The 16248-nt window shown below is 37.0% G+C and overlaps 1 protein-coding gene across 3 annotated transcripts in view; it reads right to left on the bottom strand.

Annotated features, from left to right (window-relative positions):
• ALKBH8 (alkB homolog 8, tRNA methyltransferase) overlaps positions 1-16248 on the bottom strand; it is a 125564-nt gene that overhangs the window by 38122 nt on the left and 71194 nt on the right. For all 3 annotated transcript variants that reach the window (XM_070384283.1, XM_070384282.1, XM_070384281.1), the window contains 2 exons: positions 5839-5990; positions 589-845 (listed from right to left, as the gene is read on the bottom strand). In XM_070384283.1, the coding sequence (XP_070240384.1) occupies positions 589-845; positions 5839-5990 (409 nt within the window). The remainder of the gene's footprint in view (positions 1-588; positions 846-5838; positions 5991-16248) is intronic.

Genomic DNA, 16248 nt, shown 5'->3' with positions numbered 1-16248 from the left:
TTGTGACCCCATGGACTGTAGCCTGCCAGGCTCCTCTGTCCATGGGGATTCTCCAGGCAAGAACATTGAAGTGGGCTGCCATGCCCTCCTCCAGGGGATCTTCCCAACCCAAGGATCAAACCCAGGTCTTCCACACTCGCAGGCAAATTCTTCACTGTCTGAGACACCAGGGAAGCCCAATAATACAATACCAAGGAAATAATATAAAAACTCTGTGAGACTCAGTTTCTTCAATTATTAAAGATGGATCACAGTATCTACTTTATACTTCTTATGAGGAACTAAGCAAAGAAAATGTTTCCTATAAATAAAAATCCTTTTTATAACCTATAAAGTTATATAAGATAGTTTTACTGATAAAGTAATCTTCTTAGAAAGCATAATCTAAAGGGAACAAAAAGCCAAGAAACTACAAATAATGGCATGCCTCTAAATTTCTAGGGGAATAAAAAAGAATAAGAGTGTTCATTAATTTTCAACCTGTTATAAATTTTCTGCAATGACCTAAAAACACAGCATTATAACACGAGGAAGGTGATAACCTTTACAAATAAAGCAAAAATAAAGCCAGAAAAGGTAATTACTTGCCATATATAACTCATTATTGATGCCAAGATACTTTCCATTTCCACATCCAATATCAGCAACTAATGAACCACTTGGCAAAGCTTTCAAAAACTCTACTATATGTGGCCAAGGGGTGTGTCTCGTGCTGCTGAAGTGCCTAGCAATTTCCTCATAAACCCGATGGACATAATCTTGCTCCAGTTGTAAGGCTTCTTTATCACTCTCTGGAAATGATGCAGGAGTCTCCTTCATCTGGCTATCACAGACCAAAGGGTAATCTGATGAAAAAAATAAAGCAATATAAACCATTTATTTATTTTTAGGCCACACCATGTGGGATCTTAGACCCCCAAACAGAGATCGAGTCCAGGGTCCTCCTGCATTGGAAGTGCAGAGTCTTAACCACTGGATTGCCAGGGAAATCCCTAAACCATTATTTTTATCCAAATGAATAATAAAGTTATGACTGCTTTCACAAAAGAAAAGGCAAATCAATCCACATTTGATGACTAGGGATAAGTAGGTTCTTATTTATCATTAAAAAAAAATAGTTCTTACCAGTTATATATATGAAGGGTCTAATATAAAAAGGGGTAAATCCATCTGCAACAAAACATGACTGTAATTCTGCATGCCTTATATTGAAGATGCTTATTTCATCTTAGGATTAAGGGTCCTCCTGTTCAAGAAAGGATCTTGATGGGCCTGGCCTAACCTGAAGAAACTTAGCAATTAACAGGATTTAGGGTTTTTGTCTTAGTAGGAGTTCTGGGGACCCTAATACTCTCAGAAGAAGAACCAGACCTAGAAACAGTGTGTGATTTGGTAATAATCACAAGATTTAATGAATACTATTTGAAGTGGTTTATATATATTGTCTCACAGTAATACTGTGAGGTAAGAACCAGTACATTCATTTTACAGATGAGGAAACTGACACAGAACATTAAATAATGATACTAAAGTGACAAATATGGTAAGTCACAGAGTTAAGATTTGAACCCAGGCAATGGAAACTCCAAAACCCATATTCTCAATGACTACATTGTGCTGCCTCCTTCCAAAAAAAAAGGTAAATCATAAGGAGAACACAAAGTAAATGAGGTGACTGAGGAAATTTAGGATACAATATGTCAAATTAATTTTGAATTTGTTCCCTGTTCTTTATAATAACATCTAATATTCATTTCAAATTCTTCCTATTCTCTGCTATGCTCTAAATTCCCTTTGTCTTCAGCCAGCCTGTGACACACATCTTTTTATGGGTAGTATACTAGAGAATAAAGGAAAAAGTAGTGTTCCCAGAGAAATCACAGACAAGACTTAAAGCAATATTTATAAATTATATGGCAGCAAAGAATTGGGCTATAGCATTGATGACTTCAGGAATTTTCCCTAAATGTAACTAGAAGATGCCAAATCTTAAATGGGGGTGGAACTATATAGTCCCTACTAATGAGTAAAGTGAAGTGCTAAACACTTTATGTGGACATTTAAGAAAAGAGTAGCCCTAGAAACGTTGAGGGCTCTAACATACATGTGGCAACAGATGGGTTAGTATGTCAGTTACAACAGAATTATAATTACACTACAATATACAAATTACTTTCAACTAGTCTTGGTAAAAATTGTACTCTCTTGGAAACTATGAACATCTAAATTATGTAAAGGAATTATTACTTAAATCCACAAATTTTGACTAAAAGTATCTAAAAGTTGGCCTTGAACTTTTAAAAAAATTGTAAACTGAATAATCAGAGCTTCTTACACCATCCCTTACACTAAATTAATAAATTCAGCGCTCCCATTTCATTTAGTTTATGCTTTCCAATTTCTTGGTCTCTCTTTTTGTTGTTCTTTCTCAGGCCTTTATCAAGTATAGTAGAATAGCTTTTATACACACACACATATACATACATAAATAGTAAGTATAATATATACATTTTAGAAACTTTACAAATTTTTGCTTAGCTAAAAAATTTATGACATTTTGGTCCCATTTGTTTGACTAAGTATGAACAGAATGCTAGATTTCTAATTTATATTCACTCAAAACTTTATATAGGTCCAATTATTCTGGCATCCAGTATTACTGTTGAAAGTCTTAAAAGCTTATTATTTTATTAATATTTGAAAAAAAAAATTGAGGCTTGAAACTTCTAAACCAATTCTGAAAGTAAAGAAATATTATGTTGTAAAAAAAAAAAAAGGAAATTACCACATGATACAGTATTAGTAACTAAAGTTCAGGTTTTGTTCAAATTTCACTTATGCTAGTGTCCATTATTTGTTTTCATACCTTATCTAATATTCCACATTGTATTTAGTTGCACTGAGCAGCTTCAGCTGCATGAAATAAATTTTCCTTTCATTTTTATCCTGTTACAAATATTTTCCAATTTTCCTTGTTATGGCTTCTTAGATACACCCATCATTTAAAAATAGACATTTAATTACCAAATGCATGGAGATTTTTAAATATCCTTGATATTAATTTATCATACTGATATTAATTGCTCACTTAAATGCTTTCTTCTCTGCAATCAACCTCTGTTTTTTCAGTCTTTTAACCTTCCTGAGGCTTTCAATGGCTAGCCAAAGATCTCTCTTGGTAAATGTCACACTGCACTTGAAAATATGCATGTTATTTTCAAATATCTTTTTATATCGATTTCTAACATAATTCCACAGTGATAAGAGATTCTGTATGATTTCAAAACCTTTTAGTTCAGTTCAGTTGCTCAGTCGTGTCCAACTTTTTGCAACCCCATGAACTGCAATGCGTCACGCTTCCCTGTCAATCACCAACTCCAAGTGCTTGCTCAAACTCATGTTCATCAAGTTGGTGATGCCATACAACCATCTCATCCTCTGTCATCCCCTTCTCTTCCTGCCTTCAATCTTTCTCATCATCAGGGTCTCTTCCAATGAGGCAGTTTCAATGATGTTCAGGACTGATTTCCTTTAGGATGGACTGGTTGGACCTCCTTGCAGTCCAAGGGACTCTCAAGAGTCTTCCCCAACAACACAGTTCAAAAGCATCAATTTTTCGGTGCTCAGCTTGCTTTATAGTCCAACTCTCACATCCACACATGACTACTGGAAAAACCATAGCTTTGACTAGATGGACCTTTGTCAGCAAAGTAATGTCTCTGCTTTTTAATATGCTGTCTAGGTTGGTCACAGCTTTTCTTCCAAGGAGTAAGCATCTTTTAATCATTTCATGGCTGCAGTCACCATCTGCAGTGATTTTGGAGCCCAAAAAAACAAAGTCAGTCAACTGTTTCCACTGCTTCCCCATCTATTTGCCATGAAGTGATGGGACCAGATGCCATGATCTTAGTTTTCTGAATGTTGAGTTTTAAGCCAGAGGCTCTTTACTTCTTCACTCTCTGCTATAACGGTGGTGTCATTTGCATATTCAAGGTTATTGATATTTCTCCCAGAAATCTTGATGCCAGCTTGTGCTTCATCCAGCTCAGCATTTCACATGATGTACTCTGCACAAAAGTTAAATAAGTAAGGTGGCAATATACAGTCTTGACGTGCTCCTTTCCCAATTTGGAACCAGTCCGTTGTTCAATGTCTGCCTCTAACTGTTGCTTCTTGACCTGCACACAGGTTTCACAGCAGGCAGGTAGGATGGTCTGGTCTTTCCATCTCTTTAAAAATTTTCCACAGGTTGTTATGATCCACACAGTCAAAGGCTTTGGCATAGTCAATAAAGCACAAGTAGATGTTTTTCTGGAACTCTCTTGCTTTTTTGATGATCCAAAGGATGTTGGCAATTTGATCTCTGGTTCCTCTACCTTTTTTAAATTCAGCTTGAACATCTGGAAGTTCTCAGTTCACTACTGTTGAAGCCTGGCTTGGAGAATTTTGAGCATTTCTTTGCTAGTGTGTGATCATGAAAATTGTGCACCTTGTTTTATGTCCCTGGATATTCTAATGTCTCCTGGTTCATAGTCTATGGGAACTTAAACAGAATTTGTACCCTGCTGCTGTGTGAAAATTTGTATAAATCCTTAATTTTGTTGAGCTGGTTCATAGTGCTTTTCAGGTCTACTATATCCTTCTATTTTTCTGTACATTCATTCTATTATTTTTTGAGAGTTTGATAATGAAACTCCAAATAAAAATTTTGATTTATCTACTTAAAAATAATTGTAATATATTGTAAAACTATATATTACTTTTTCTGTATTTTCCAAGTCTCCTGTAAATGTTATCATACTTTTATAATTTAAAAATAAAAATTACTTAGTTAATGTCCTTAACAACAACAAAAATATTGGCATAAGAAAACGAACTTTTCTCTCCTACTAGACTTCAAGTTCCTGGGGTACAGAGCCATGGTTTATTTTTTTATAGCTTATAAATCTATGGCTGTGTTAGACATTCATCAAATGCTAAATAAACATTTTTAATCAATGAAAAAATTGTGATATTTTAAGTCTTCATTGCCACTTTTAGCAGAAGAAACAAAAATCTGTTAAAATCTATTTTAAGCTTTTCACTAACATGACAATATCAAATATGAAGCTTTCAAGTTTCCTAACAGAATAATATCATGCACATATAAAAAGGATTTCTAATTTAAAACATAATTTTAAGATGACTAAGTCCAAAAGCTCCTGTTGAGATACCTCACATAATTGAAACCACCAAAATGTAAAAAGAATCTTAACATCACTGTCATTACTTATAAAACAAAAAGGGATTTTAATTTATTAAGTCTAAGAAAAACAGGTAATGATGCACTTGTAGAGACAATACAAAACAGCATCCTCCTGACAAGTTTTTGAACACTCCTTTCCAAATAAGACAAACCACTCTTTATCCCCCTAAAGTTATCTACTTATTAGAGAACAATTTGTCATCCTCAATTTCCCTGTTGCATTAATGGGAAGTAATTTAAAAATGTGATAAGCTGTTTCACGAAAAAATCTATTTTTGTACAGTGATACTTTAATGCCCCCAAACTGTAGTCCTCTTAACCATGAGTACAACAAATAAAACATTTAGAATCCAATAATGCTCAAGTACTATGTTTAAGGAAAATAAAGATGAGTAAGATACAGTTCCTGCCCTCAAGAAATATAAACTCTAATGAGGGTGGTTAAGAAAAGTATAAGTAAGTACAATACAAGGCAGAATATGGTAAATGCCATTACAGGAGTTCAGATAAAGCTCTTCTCAGTTCTGATGGACTTAAAAAGATTTTCAAACTAGATTTACTCCATTTACAGTAGAAACAAATTATATACTTACTACAATTACAAGGTGTTTGCCTCACTTTCCTAAATGTAAATGATGTCCGTATTCCCCTCTTGTTTAAAGTTAAGTCTTCAACATCACTGGTGATAATTCCACTTTTGTGACCCTTGGATGCTTGAACAGTATCAAATTTTCTGGGTGTGATTCTAGAAACAACAGTTAATTTATTTAACATTGTATTCATAAAAAATATTTCAGGTCCTTTAAAAACATTAAGAGAATACAGTAAATCTACAAGAATTTGTTGCAAATGTTTATTGGATCCCCTGAATTACTGTATCGTAGAAAAAACAAAGAAATAGAAGTCTCCTGTCTCTTAGGAAATCATCTCCAGGCTAATCATTAAAAGAATTTACAGTTAACTAACTATTCAAGGGAGAAAATAGAATAATAACAAATGTTTAATTAATATCAATGCCAAGAGGAAAAAAAAATAAGAAACAGATGGCAAAAGGGAAATAGCAAATTTCAATCCAATTATCAGTAATTATGTTGAATGTAAAAGGACTTCAAATCCAATTAAAGAACAAACAATTTCAGATTGGATTTTTTTAAAAAATCCAAGTACATGCTGATTACAAGAGATACACCTTATAATAAAGAAAGAGAATGGTTAAAAACAGATAGAAAAAAAATACAACATACAAACAATTATTTTGCATATACTTAGCAAAGCCAGAGAAAAAGTGGTATAGTTATACTAATCACAGAAAGTAGAAGTGAAATGAAGTGAAGTGAAGTCACTCAGTTGTGTCTGACTCTTTGCGACCCCATGGGCTGTAGCCTACTAGGCTCCTCTGTCCATGGGATTTTCCAGGCAATAGTCCTGGAGTAGATTGCCATTTCCTTCTCCAGGGGATCTTGCCAACACAGGGATCGAACCTGGGTCTCCCGCATTGTAGAAAGATGCTTTACTGTCTGAGCCACCAGGGAAGTCTACAGAAAGTAGACTTTAAGGCAACTGGTATTAATAGAGATAAAAGGAACATTTCATAATGATAAAAGGGTCAATCCAACAAAAAACATAAAAATTCTACATATTTGTATGCACCTAATAGGGCATCCTCAAAATATATAATCCAAAAATGAAAAAAAAAATCTAAATGGAGAAATACATAAATACATAAATATCATTGGAATTTCTAATATATCTTTCTCAGTAAGTGAAATCTAGCTGTGAGACAAAGACATCAACATCAGAAAACAACAGATAATGGAACAAAAAAGCATATGATTAACACAGATACAATAAGTAAAACAAAGATGCAAAATAAAAAGAGAAAAGTACAAGCCATTGTAAATTTTAAGAAAGTTTAAAGGGAGTCTTGGAAGCAAGATCAAGTTTTTGAATAGAAAAAAGAAATCATTTGGTATGATTCTTACTAAAAGTCAAAAAACAATGGCCTTTTCAAAGTTAAATTTATAGAGTGAAATGCATAGATCTTAAGTGTATAGTTCATGCATTTTGGCAAATGTATACAACCATGTAGCCACCATCCCAATCAAGATGTAGAATATTTCCAATTACCCATGAAACTCCCTCATGCCCTTTTCCAGTCAATCAAAGCAACCACTAACCTGGTTTCCATCAGCACAGTTTGCCTGTTCTTGAATTTCATATATAGTTGGCACTATCTTCTCTCTGGCTTTGCCCATTCCACATAATTTGGAGATTGAGCCATGCTTTTGTGTGTTTCAGTAGTGCATGTTTTTCTTTAATCACTGAGCAAAATGTCACTATATGAACATGCTGCAATTTATCCAAAATCTCCTGTTTACTAATATTTAGTATTCCCAGTCTGGGACTATTACAAATAAAGCTTATATACATTTTTTTCAGATACATACTTTTATACTCCTGGGAAAATACTTAAGAGTGAGATTGTTGGGTCAGAGGGTAAGAAAATACCAGTTTTCCAAAATGGTTGCACAGACTTTTACACTCCCACAAGCAGCATATGAGAGTTTCAGGCTCCTTGACATTCTCACCAAAACAATGTAAGTTTTAAATTTTAATAATTTTAGCAAGTGGCAATTGATATGAAACTGTAGTTATAATTTGTATTTATCTGATGACCAATGATACTGTATTTCTTTTCATGTGCTTTTTAGCCATTCATAGATCCTTCTGGTAAAGGATCTGTTGAACAGATCTTATGCCCAGTCCTTTGTTATATATATGTATTGTGGATATTCTTCCCCAAGTATAGATTGATTTTTCATTTTCTTGATGCTGTCTTTTGATAAACAGAAGTTTTAAATTTGGATGCAGTTATTTTGTCTTCTTTTTCTTCTAGTGTTCTGAAACCTTTCTCAAGGGGGAAAAAAAACTTTGCCTACCTCAGATTTTCAAAAGTATCCTCTTGTATTGTCTTCTAGACAGCTCATAATTTGTGTTTACATTTAAATCTATGATCTACCCCATATTAATTTTTGTGAATGGCATGAGGTATATCAAGGTTAATGCTATTTCCACACAGATCTCTGATTTTCCCAGCACCATCTGTTGAAAATTTTCCATTCCATAATGAACTGTATTGGCATCTTTGTCAAAAATCAGCTGACACTACATCTATGAATATATTCTGTCTCACTGATTTATCTGTACAATACTACTATACTCTTTTGATTAAGTAGCTTTATACACAGTAAATCTTAAACATCAAGTAGAATAAATCCTCCAACATTGGTCCTATGTTCAAGATTGTTTTGGTTATTCTCTATCACTCACATTTCCTGATAAATCTTCAGTTCAGTTCAGTTGCTCAGTCGTGTCCGACTCTTTGCGACCCCATAAATTGCAACACGCCAGGCCTCCCTGTCTATCACCAATTCCTGGAATTCAATCAAACTCACGTCCAACGAGTTGGTGATGCCATCCAGCCATCTCATCCTCTGTCATCCCCTTCTCCTCCTGCCCCCAATCCCTCCCAGCATCAGAGTCTTTTCCAATGAGTCAACACTTCGCATGAGGTGGCCAAAGTACTGGAGTTTCAGCTTCAGCATCATTCCTTCCAAAGAACACCCAGGGCTGATCTCCTTTAGAATGGACTGGTTGGATCTCCTTGCAAGGAACTCTCAGGAGTCTTCTCCAACACCACAGTTCAAAAGCATCAATTCTTCGGTGCTTAGCTTTCTTCACAGTCCAAATCTCACATCCATACATGACCACTGGAAAAACCATAGCCTTGACTAGACGGACCTTTGTTGGCAAAGTAATGTCTCTGCTTTTGAATATGTTATCTAGGTTGGTCATAACTTTCCTTCCAAGGAGCAAGCGTCTTTTAATTTCATGGCTGCAGTCACCATCTGCAGTGATTTTGGAGCCCAAAATAATAAAGTCTGACACTGTTTCCACCGTTTCCCCATCTATTTCCCATGAAGTGATGGGAACAGATGCCATGATCTTCGTTTTCTGAATGTTGAGCTTTAAGCCAACTTTTTCACTCTCCTCTTTCACTTTCATCAAGAGGCTTTTTAGTTCCTCTTCACTTTCTGCCATAAGGGTGGTGTCATCTGCATATCTGAGGTTATTGATATTTCTCCCAGCAATCTTGATTCCAGCTTGTGCTTCTTCCAGTCCAGCGTTTCTCATGATGTACTCTGCATATAAGTTAAATAAGCAGGGTGACAATATACAGCCTTGACGTACTCCTTTTCCTATTTGGAACCAGTCTGTTCCATGTCCAGTTCTAACTGTTGCTTCCTGACCTGCATACAAATTTCTCAAGAGGCAGGTCAGGTGGTCTGGTATTCCCATCTCTTTCAGAATTTTCCACAGTTTATTGTGATCCACACAGTCAAAGGCTTTGGCATAGTCAATAAAGCAGAAATAGATGTTTTTCTGGAACTCTCTTGCTTTTTTGATGATCCAGCGGATGTTGGCAATTTGATCCCTGGTTCCTCTGCCTTTACTAAAACCAGCTTGAACATCTGGAAGTTCATGGTTTGGGATCTGCTTATCAATTTCTACAAAAAAAGTCCTTTTAAGATTGTGATTAGAATTACACTAAATCATTAGACCAATCTGGGAATAACTGCTATCTAACAATATTAAGTTTCTATCCATGATTATGATATCTCTTATCTCTTCATTTATTTTGGCCTTCTTTAATTTCTCTTAGTAATGTTTCATGATTTTTAGCATACATGTGTTGTGTATTTCTTGTTAAATCTACTCCTAACACTTAACTCATTTGAAGCCAAGTTTTATGCTTGATTTACTTTAGCAAGGCTATATGCCTATAGAAGTAGATTTCATGCTCACAGAGAATGTGCCAAGCCTGAAAGATGTCAGCAGATTTTTAAAAAGCATAATTTTATACTAAAGTTGTTGATACATCAAGAAACAAATATGTTGACTACACACCTAGAAAAGAGAAAAATCAACCATATAACTAAAGTGGGCTTGATCCTAGAATGAAATAATATGATGTATTTCAATTTTCATTTGGTCACTGTTCACTCAGCCTGATCCTAGAACTGGATTCCCAAAATGCAGCAGAACAAAAAATAAGTGGGACTACATCAAACAAAAAAGTTTCTGCACAACAAAAGGAAATCATTAAAAAAATGAAAAAGAAACCTATGGTATTCCTATGGCATGGGAATTCTTATGGAATGGGAGAAAATATTTGCAGATTAAATATCTGATAAGGGTTAATATCCAAAATATATTAAGAACTGGTGGGGGCCAAGATGGTGGAGTAGAAGAACCCTGGGCTCACGTCCTCCCAGCAGCACACCAAAACTACAACTATGTATAGAGCAACTATCAATGAGAACAGCCTGAAGATTAGCAGAAGAGATCTACAACTAAAGACATAAAGCAGGAACCACAATGATATGGGTAGAGGGGCAGAGATGTGGTAGAGTCAGGATCCATACCCCAGAGATCTGAGCCCCACATCAGGCTCCCCACCTGAAGGTACAACACGGGAAGATGAGGTCCCAGAACACTTGACTTTGGAAGCCAGCAGGGCTTAATTTCTGGAAAGCCAGAGGGCTAAGGGAAATAAGAGACTCCACTCTTACAGGGAGTCTCACATGCTTCAGAACCCAGGACAGAAGCAGCAATCTGAAAGGAGCCTGGGTCAGACCCACTGACCAATCTTGAAGAGCCTACCAGACAGGCAGAGGCAATTAGTACTTACCTTGGGGACACTGGTGCTGGCATCTACCATTATGGAATCCTCTCTCTTGCTTATTAGGGCTGGGACCTGCCCCTACCCTCCAGCCAGTATGAACCAGTCCTGGCAGGTAGCTGAGTGAGAACACAGCCCCATCCACCAGCAGGACAACTGTCATAGGACCTCTGAGCCTGATCCTGTCTCACCCACCAAAGGGCCCAGGACCTGGCCCTACTCACTGGCTGGTGGCACTAGCCCCAGGAGCCCAAGGACCCTGGCCTGCCCACCAGAGGGCCAACACCAGCTCTAGGGCCCTCAGGCCCCACAGCCAAAGAACCCAGAACTCAGCTCCACCTACCAATGGGAAGATACCAGTCCAGGACCCGGAGGGCCCTGCTCTACTCACCAATGAGCAGACACCAACTTCAGAATACCTTGGGCTCTTCAGCCAGCTGTGTCAGGAACTGGCCCTGCCCACCAGCAGGCCAATACTAGTACTACACGCCACCCCCTACACACACCTCCCAGGGCTCCATAGCCAGCTCCCTCCTGATCCTGTCTCACCAGCAGGCTGGCACCAGCACCAGGACCACTCTCAACATGCAGCCAGCCACGCCAGGACCAAGCCCCACCCACCAACAGAGGGCAGCTACCCACAGGGTGTGGCCTCACAGACAACCAGGCTGGGGGCAAGCTATGCCTACCAGACTGCCCACAGAAGGAACCAAGCAGTTCACACAGAGGGCACCCCTGGAGCATATAGCTCTGGTGTCCAGAAGAGAGTGTTCTGCTGGGCCCCACAGGATACTTCTTACATAAGACCACTTCTCTAAGATTGGGAAATGTAACCCCAAAAATACATAGACACAAAAACAGCAATTTAAGCAAAAAGAGGTGACAGAGAAAGAGATTCCAAATGAAAGAACAAGATAAAAGCCCAAAAGAAGAACTAAATGAAGTGGAGACAAGCAATCAACCCAACAGAGAGTTCGAGGTAGTGATCATAAAGATCATCAAGGAACTCAAGAGAAGACTGAATGAACAGAATGAAAAGTTAGAAATTTTAAACAAAGAATTAGAAAAGTATAAAGAACCAAGCAGAGCTGAAGAATACAACTACTGAAATAAAAAATACAATAGAAGGAATCAACAGTAGATTAGATATACAGAGAAATGGATCATTGAGCTGGAGACAGAGAGTAGTGGAAATCACTCAAGCTGAACAGCAAAAAGAATTTAAAAAATGAGGAAAATTTAAGAGACCTCTGAGACACATCAAGTGCACTAATATTCACACTATATGGGTCCCAGAAGGAGAGAGAGAGAGAGAAAGAGGCAGAGAACGTATTTGAAGACATAAGAGCTGAAAACTTCCCTAACATGGTAGAAGGAAACACACACTCAGGTGCAGAAAGCACAGAACTCCAAACAGAAGCAACCTAAAGAGGACCACACCAGGACACACTGTAATTAAAATGGCAAAACTTATGATAAAGAGAAAATATTAAAGGCAACAGGGGGAAAGCAACAAGACATACAAGGTATCCCCATAAGGCTATAAGCTGACTTTTCAAAAGAAATTCTGCTGGTCAGAAGGGAGTGACATGATATACTTAAAATGAAGAAACGGAAAAATCTACAACGAAGAATACTCGACCCAGTAAAGCTTTCATTCGGATTTGAAGGAGAGATCAAGAGTTTTACAGACAAGCTGTAACTAAGAGTTTTAGCACCATCAAACCAGCTTTCAAGAAAGGCTAAAAGTACTTTTCTAAGCAGAAAAGACTACAAGAAATATGAAAACCATGAGAGGAAAAATCTCATTGGTAAAGGCAAAGATACAGTAGAGGTCAATCACTTATAAAACTAGTAGGAAGGGTAAAAGATAAAACCTAGTTTACAAAGCAAACATGACAAAAATATGATCAAGTTAAGATGAAATTTATTATCCACAAATTCTAGTTTAAAGAGAAAATAGAAAACAACTGACCATAGTTCAAACTATATGCCTCTGCAAAAAAAAATTAAGAACTCATACAGTACAATAACAAAAACCAAACAATCATTCAAAATCAGGCAGAAGATCTGAATAGATACTTTTTTCAAAGACAACATACAGAATGACTAACTCGTACATAAAAAGGAGCTCAATGTTACTAATAATCAGTGAAATGCAAATCAAAGTCACAATGAGATCAGTCCATGCTTATTAGAATGGCTATTACAAAAATGACAAAAAATAACAAGTGTTCGCAACTATGTGTAGAAAAGACCATCCTTATACATGTCAGTGATTATGTAAACTGGTATATCCCTATGGAAAACAGAAAGGAGATTTCTCAAAAAATGTTAAATAGAACTACCATAGGATCCAGCAATTCCACTTCTGGGTATTTACCTGAAGGAAACAAAAACACTAATTGAAAAAGACATCTGTACCCCTATGCTCACTGAAGCATTTACAATAGCCAAGACATGAAAACAACTGGGAATTACACTAAGTGAAATTAGTTGACAGATGCTATATGATCTCATTTACATGCAATATATAGAACAAAAATAAACTTACAGATACAGAAAACAGGTGGTTATGGGGCAGGTGGGGCGGGGTGAAGTGGGGTGGGGAAAGGTGTGTGTGGGTGGGAGAAGGTGAATGTGGTCAAAAGACAACTTCCAGTAATACAGTAAATAAGTTCTGGCTGTAATGGTATCTATAGTTAATAATACTATTTTGAATACTTGAAAGTAGCTAAGACAGTGTATCACAAAAGTTTTCAGTGTAAGAAAAAAATGTTTAACTGTGTGGTTGCAGATATTAACTAGACTGACTGTTTTGCCTATTTTGCAATATATACATGGAATCAGGTTGCTGTACATCTGAAACTAATACAACCCACTCCATATGTAGATGAACATATGGAGAGAGTAACACGGAAACTTAAAATACCATATGTAAAATAGCCAATGGGAATTTGCTGTATGACTTGGAACTCAAACAGAGGCTCTGTGACAATATAGAAGAGTGGGATGGGGAGGGAGATAGGAAGGAGGTTTGGGAGGGAGGGGACAGGGTGTACCTATGGCTGACTCTTATTGATGTCTGACAGAAAACAACAAAATTCTGTAAAGCAATTATCCTTCAATTAAAAATAGATTAGCAAAAAAAAAAAAAAATCAGAACTTCTGGGCTGACATCTTTTGAAACTGTTTACTTTTGAAACTAATTAATTCAGAGTATTAGAAAAGAAGTATTTTACAAGTTGTAACCAAGCAGGACCCTACGTGGCCTTCCCAAGAGATCCCTCCCCCATATCCTCTGCTCTTGATGGTTTAGTCACTAAGTCGTCTCCGACTCTTGTGACCCCGTGGACTGTAGCCTGCTAGGCTCCTCTGTCCATGGGGTTCTCCAGGCAAGAATACTGGAGTGGGTTGCCACTTCCTTCTCCAGGGGATCTTCCCAACCTAGGAATCAAAGCCGGGTCTCCTGCATTGCAGGCAAATTCTTTACTGACTAGGTTTGAGGGAAGCCCATCCTCTGCTTCCCTCATAGCTCAATTGGTAAAGAATCCTTTGCTTTTAGCTCCTCTCTAAAGTACCTAGATAATAGTTTCTGATTTGAATTTCCTTAACTGTTTTACAGATGCTAAAACCCCTCCCAAATGAAAGAAATCAACTACTTGATGACCATGAGCACCCAAGACCTACTGGAGCCTAAGGATGAAAATTAACCCCTGTGACACCATCATTTACTTCACTGACATCAACCAATCAGACAACTGTACATAAATGCATCACATAACCTGGGAGACCCCTCCCTCACTCTGACTTTAAAAATGTTTTGCTGAAACCCACTGAGGAGTTCAGGCTTTTTGAAAACTAGCTGTCCCAGACTCCATGTATAGTACCCAACAATAAATGCTGCAATTTCCTTCACCACAATCTGATGTCAATAGACTGGATTTTACTGAGTGTGGGCAAGCAAACCCAAGTATGCTTTGGTAACAAAGTCCTGATGCTGTTTCAAAAATGATTTCACTTCTCTCTCCAAAAATTAATTTTTGATTATCAACCTTATATGTTACAGCCTTGTATGCCACATTTGGTTATTAATTCTAGTACTTATGTTTCAGATATGCTCAGTTCAGTTGCTCGGTCGTATCCGATTCTTTGTGACCCTATGGACTGCAGCACGCCAGGCCTCCCTGTCCATCACCAACTCCTGGAGTTTACCCAAACTCATGTCCATTGAGTCGGTGATGCCATCCAACCATCTTATCCTCTGTCATCCCCTTCTCCTCCTGCCCTCAATCTTTCAGAGCATCAGGGTCTTTTCAAATGAGTCAGCTCTTCGCATCAGTTGGCCAAAGTATTGGAGTTTCAGCTTCAGCATCAGTCCTTCCAGTGAACACTTAGGACTGATTTCCTTTGGGATGGACTGGTTGGATCTCCCTGCAGTCCAAGGGACTCTCAAGAGTCTTCTCCAACACCACAGTTCAAAAGCATCAATTCTTCAGCACTCAGCTTTCTTTATAGTCCAACTCTCACATCCATACATGACTACTGGAAAAACCATAGCCTTGACTAGACGGACCTTTGTTGGCAAAGTAACATCTCTGCTTTTTAACATGCTGTCTAGGTTGGTCATAAGTTTTCTTCCAAGGAGTAGGTGTCTTTTAATTTCATGGCTGCAGTCACCATCTGCAGGGACTTGGGAGCCTCCAAAAATAAAGTCAGCCACTGTTTCCACTGTTGCAGATATGCTAGAATTTTCCAATCCACAAAGGGTTTTACTTTTTTCCTTTCAAATACATATGATATTTTTTTCTTAATATATATATTTTATTGAAGTATAGTTGACTTACAGTGTTTCAAGTGCACAGCAAGGTGATTCAGTTATATATATACACATATATTATTTTCAGATTCTTTTCCATTATAGGTTTACAAGATACTGACTATAGTTCCCTGTACTACACAATAAACCTGTGTTGCTTGTTGCCTATTTTTTTTATAAATTAGAAACCTAGCATTCTATTCATACTAAGTTAAGCAAGTGGAATCAAAATGTCATAAATTTTTAGCTAGGCAAAAATTCATAAGTTTTCTAAAATATATCTATTATCTTATATATATATATATATATGTATACAAAGGTTTTTCTACTATGCTTGATAAAGGCTTGAGAAAGAACATCAAGAAGAAGAGATGGAGAAGTTGGAAACAAACTAAATGAAATGGGAGCATTGAATATGAAATAGAAAATGTGAAACAAACA

This window comes from Bos mutus, chromosome 15 (assembly GCF_027580195.1).
Source record: "Bos mutus isolate GX-2022 chromosome 15, NWIPB_WYAK_1.1, whole genome shotgun sequence".
Classification (NCBI taxonomy): Eukaryota; Metazoa; Chordata; class Mammalia; order Artiodactyla; family Bovidae; genus Bos; species Bos mutus.
This window is presented reverse-complemented; position numbering and strand designations above follow the sequence as displayed.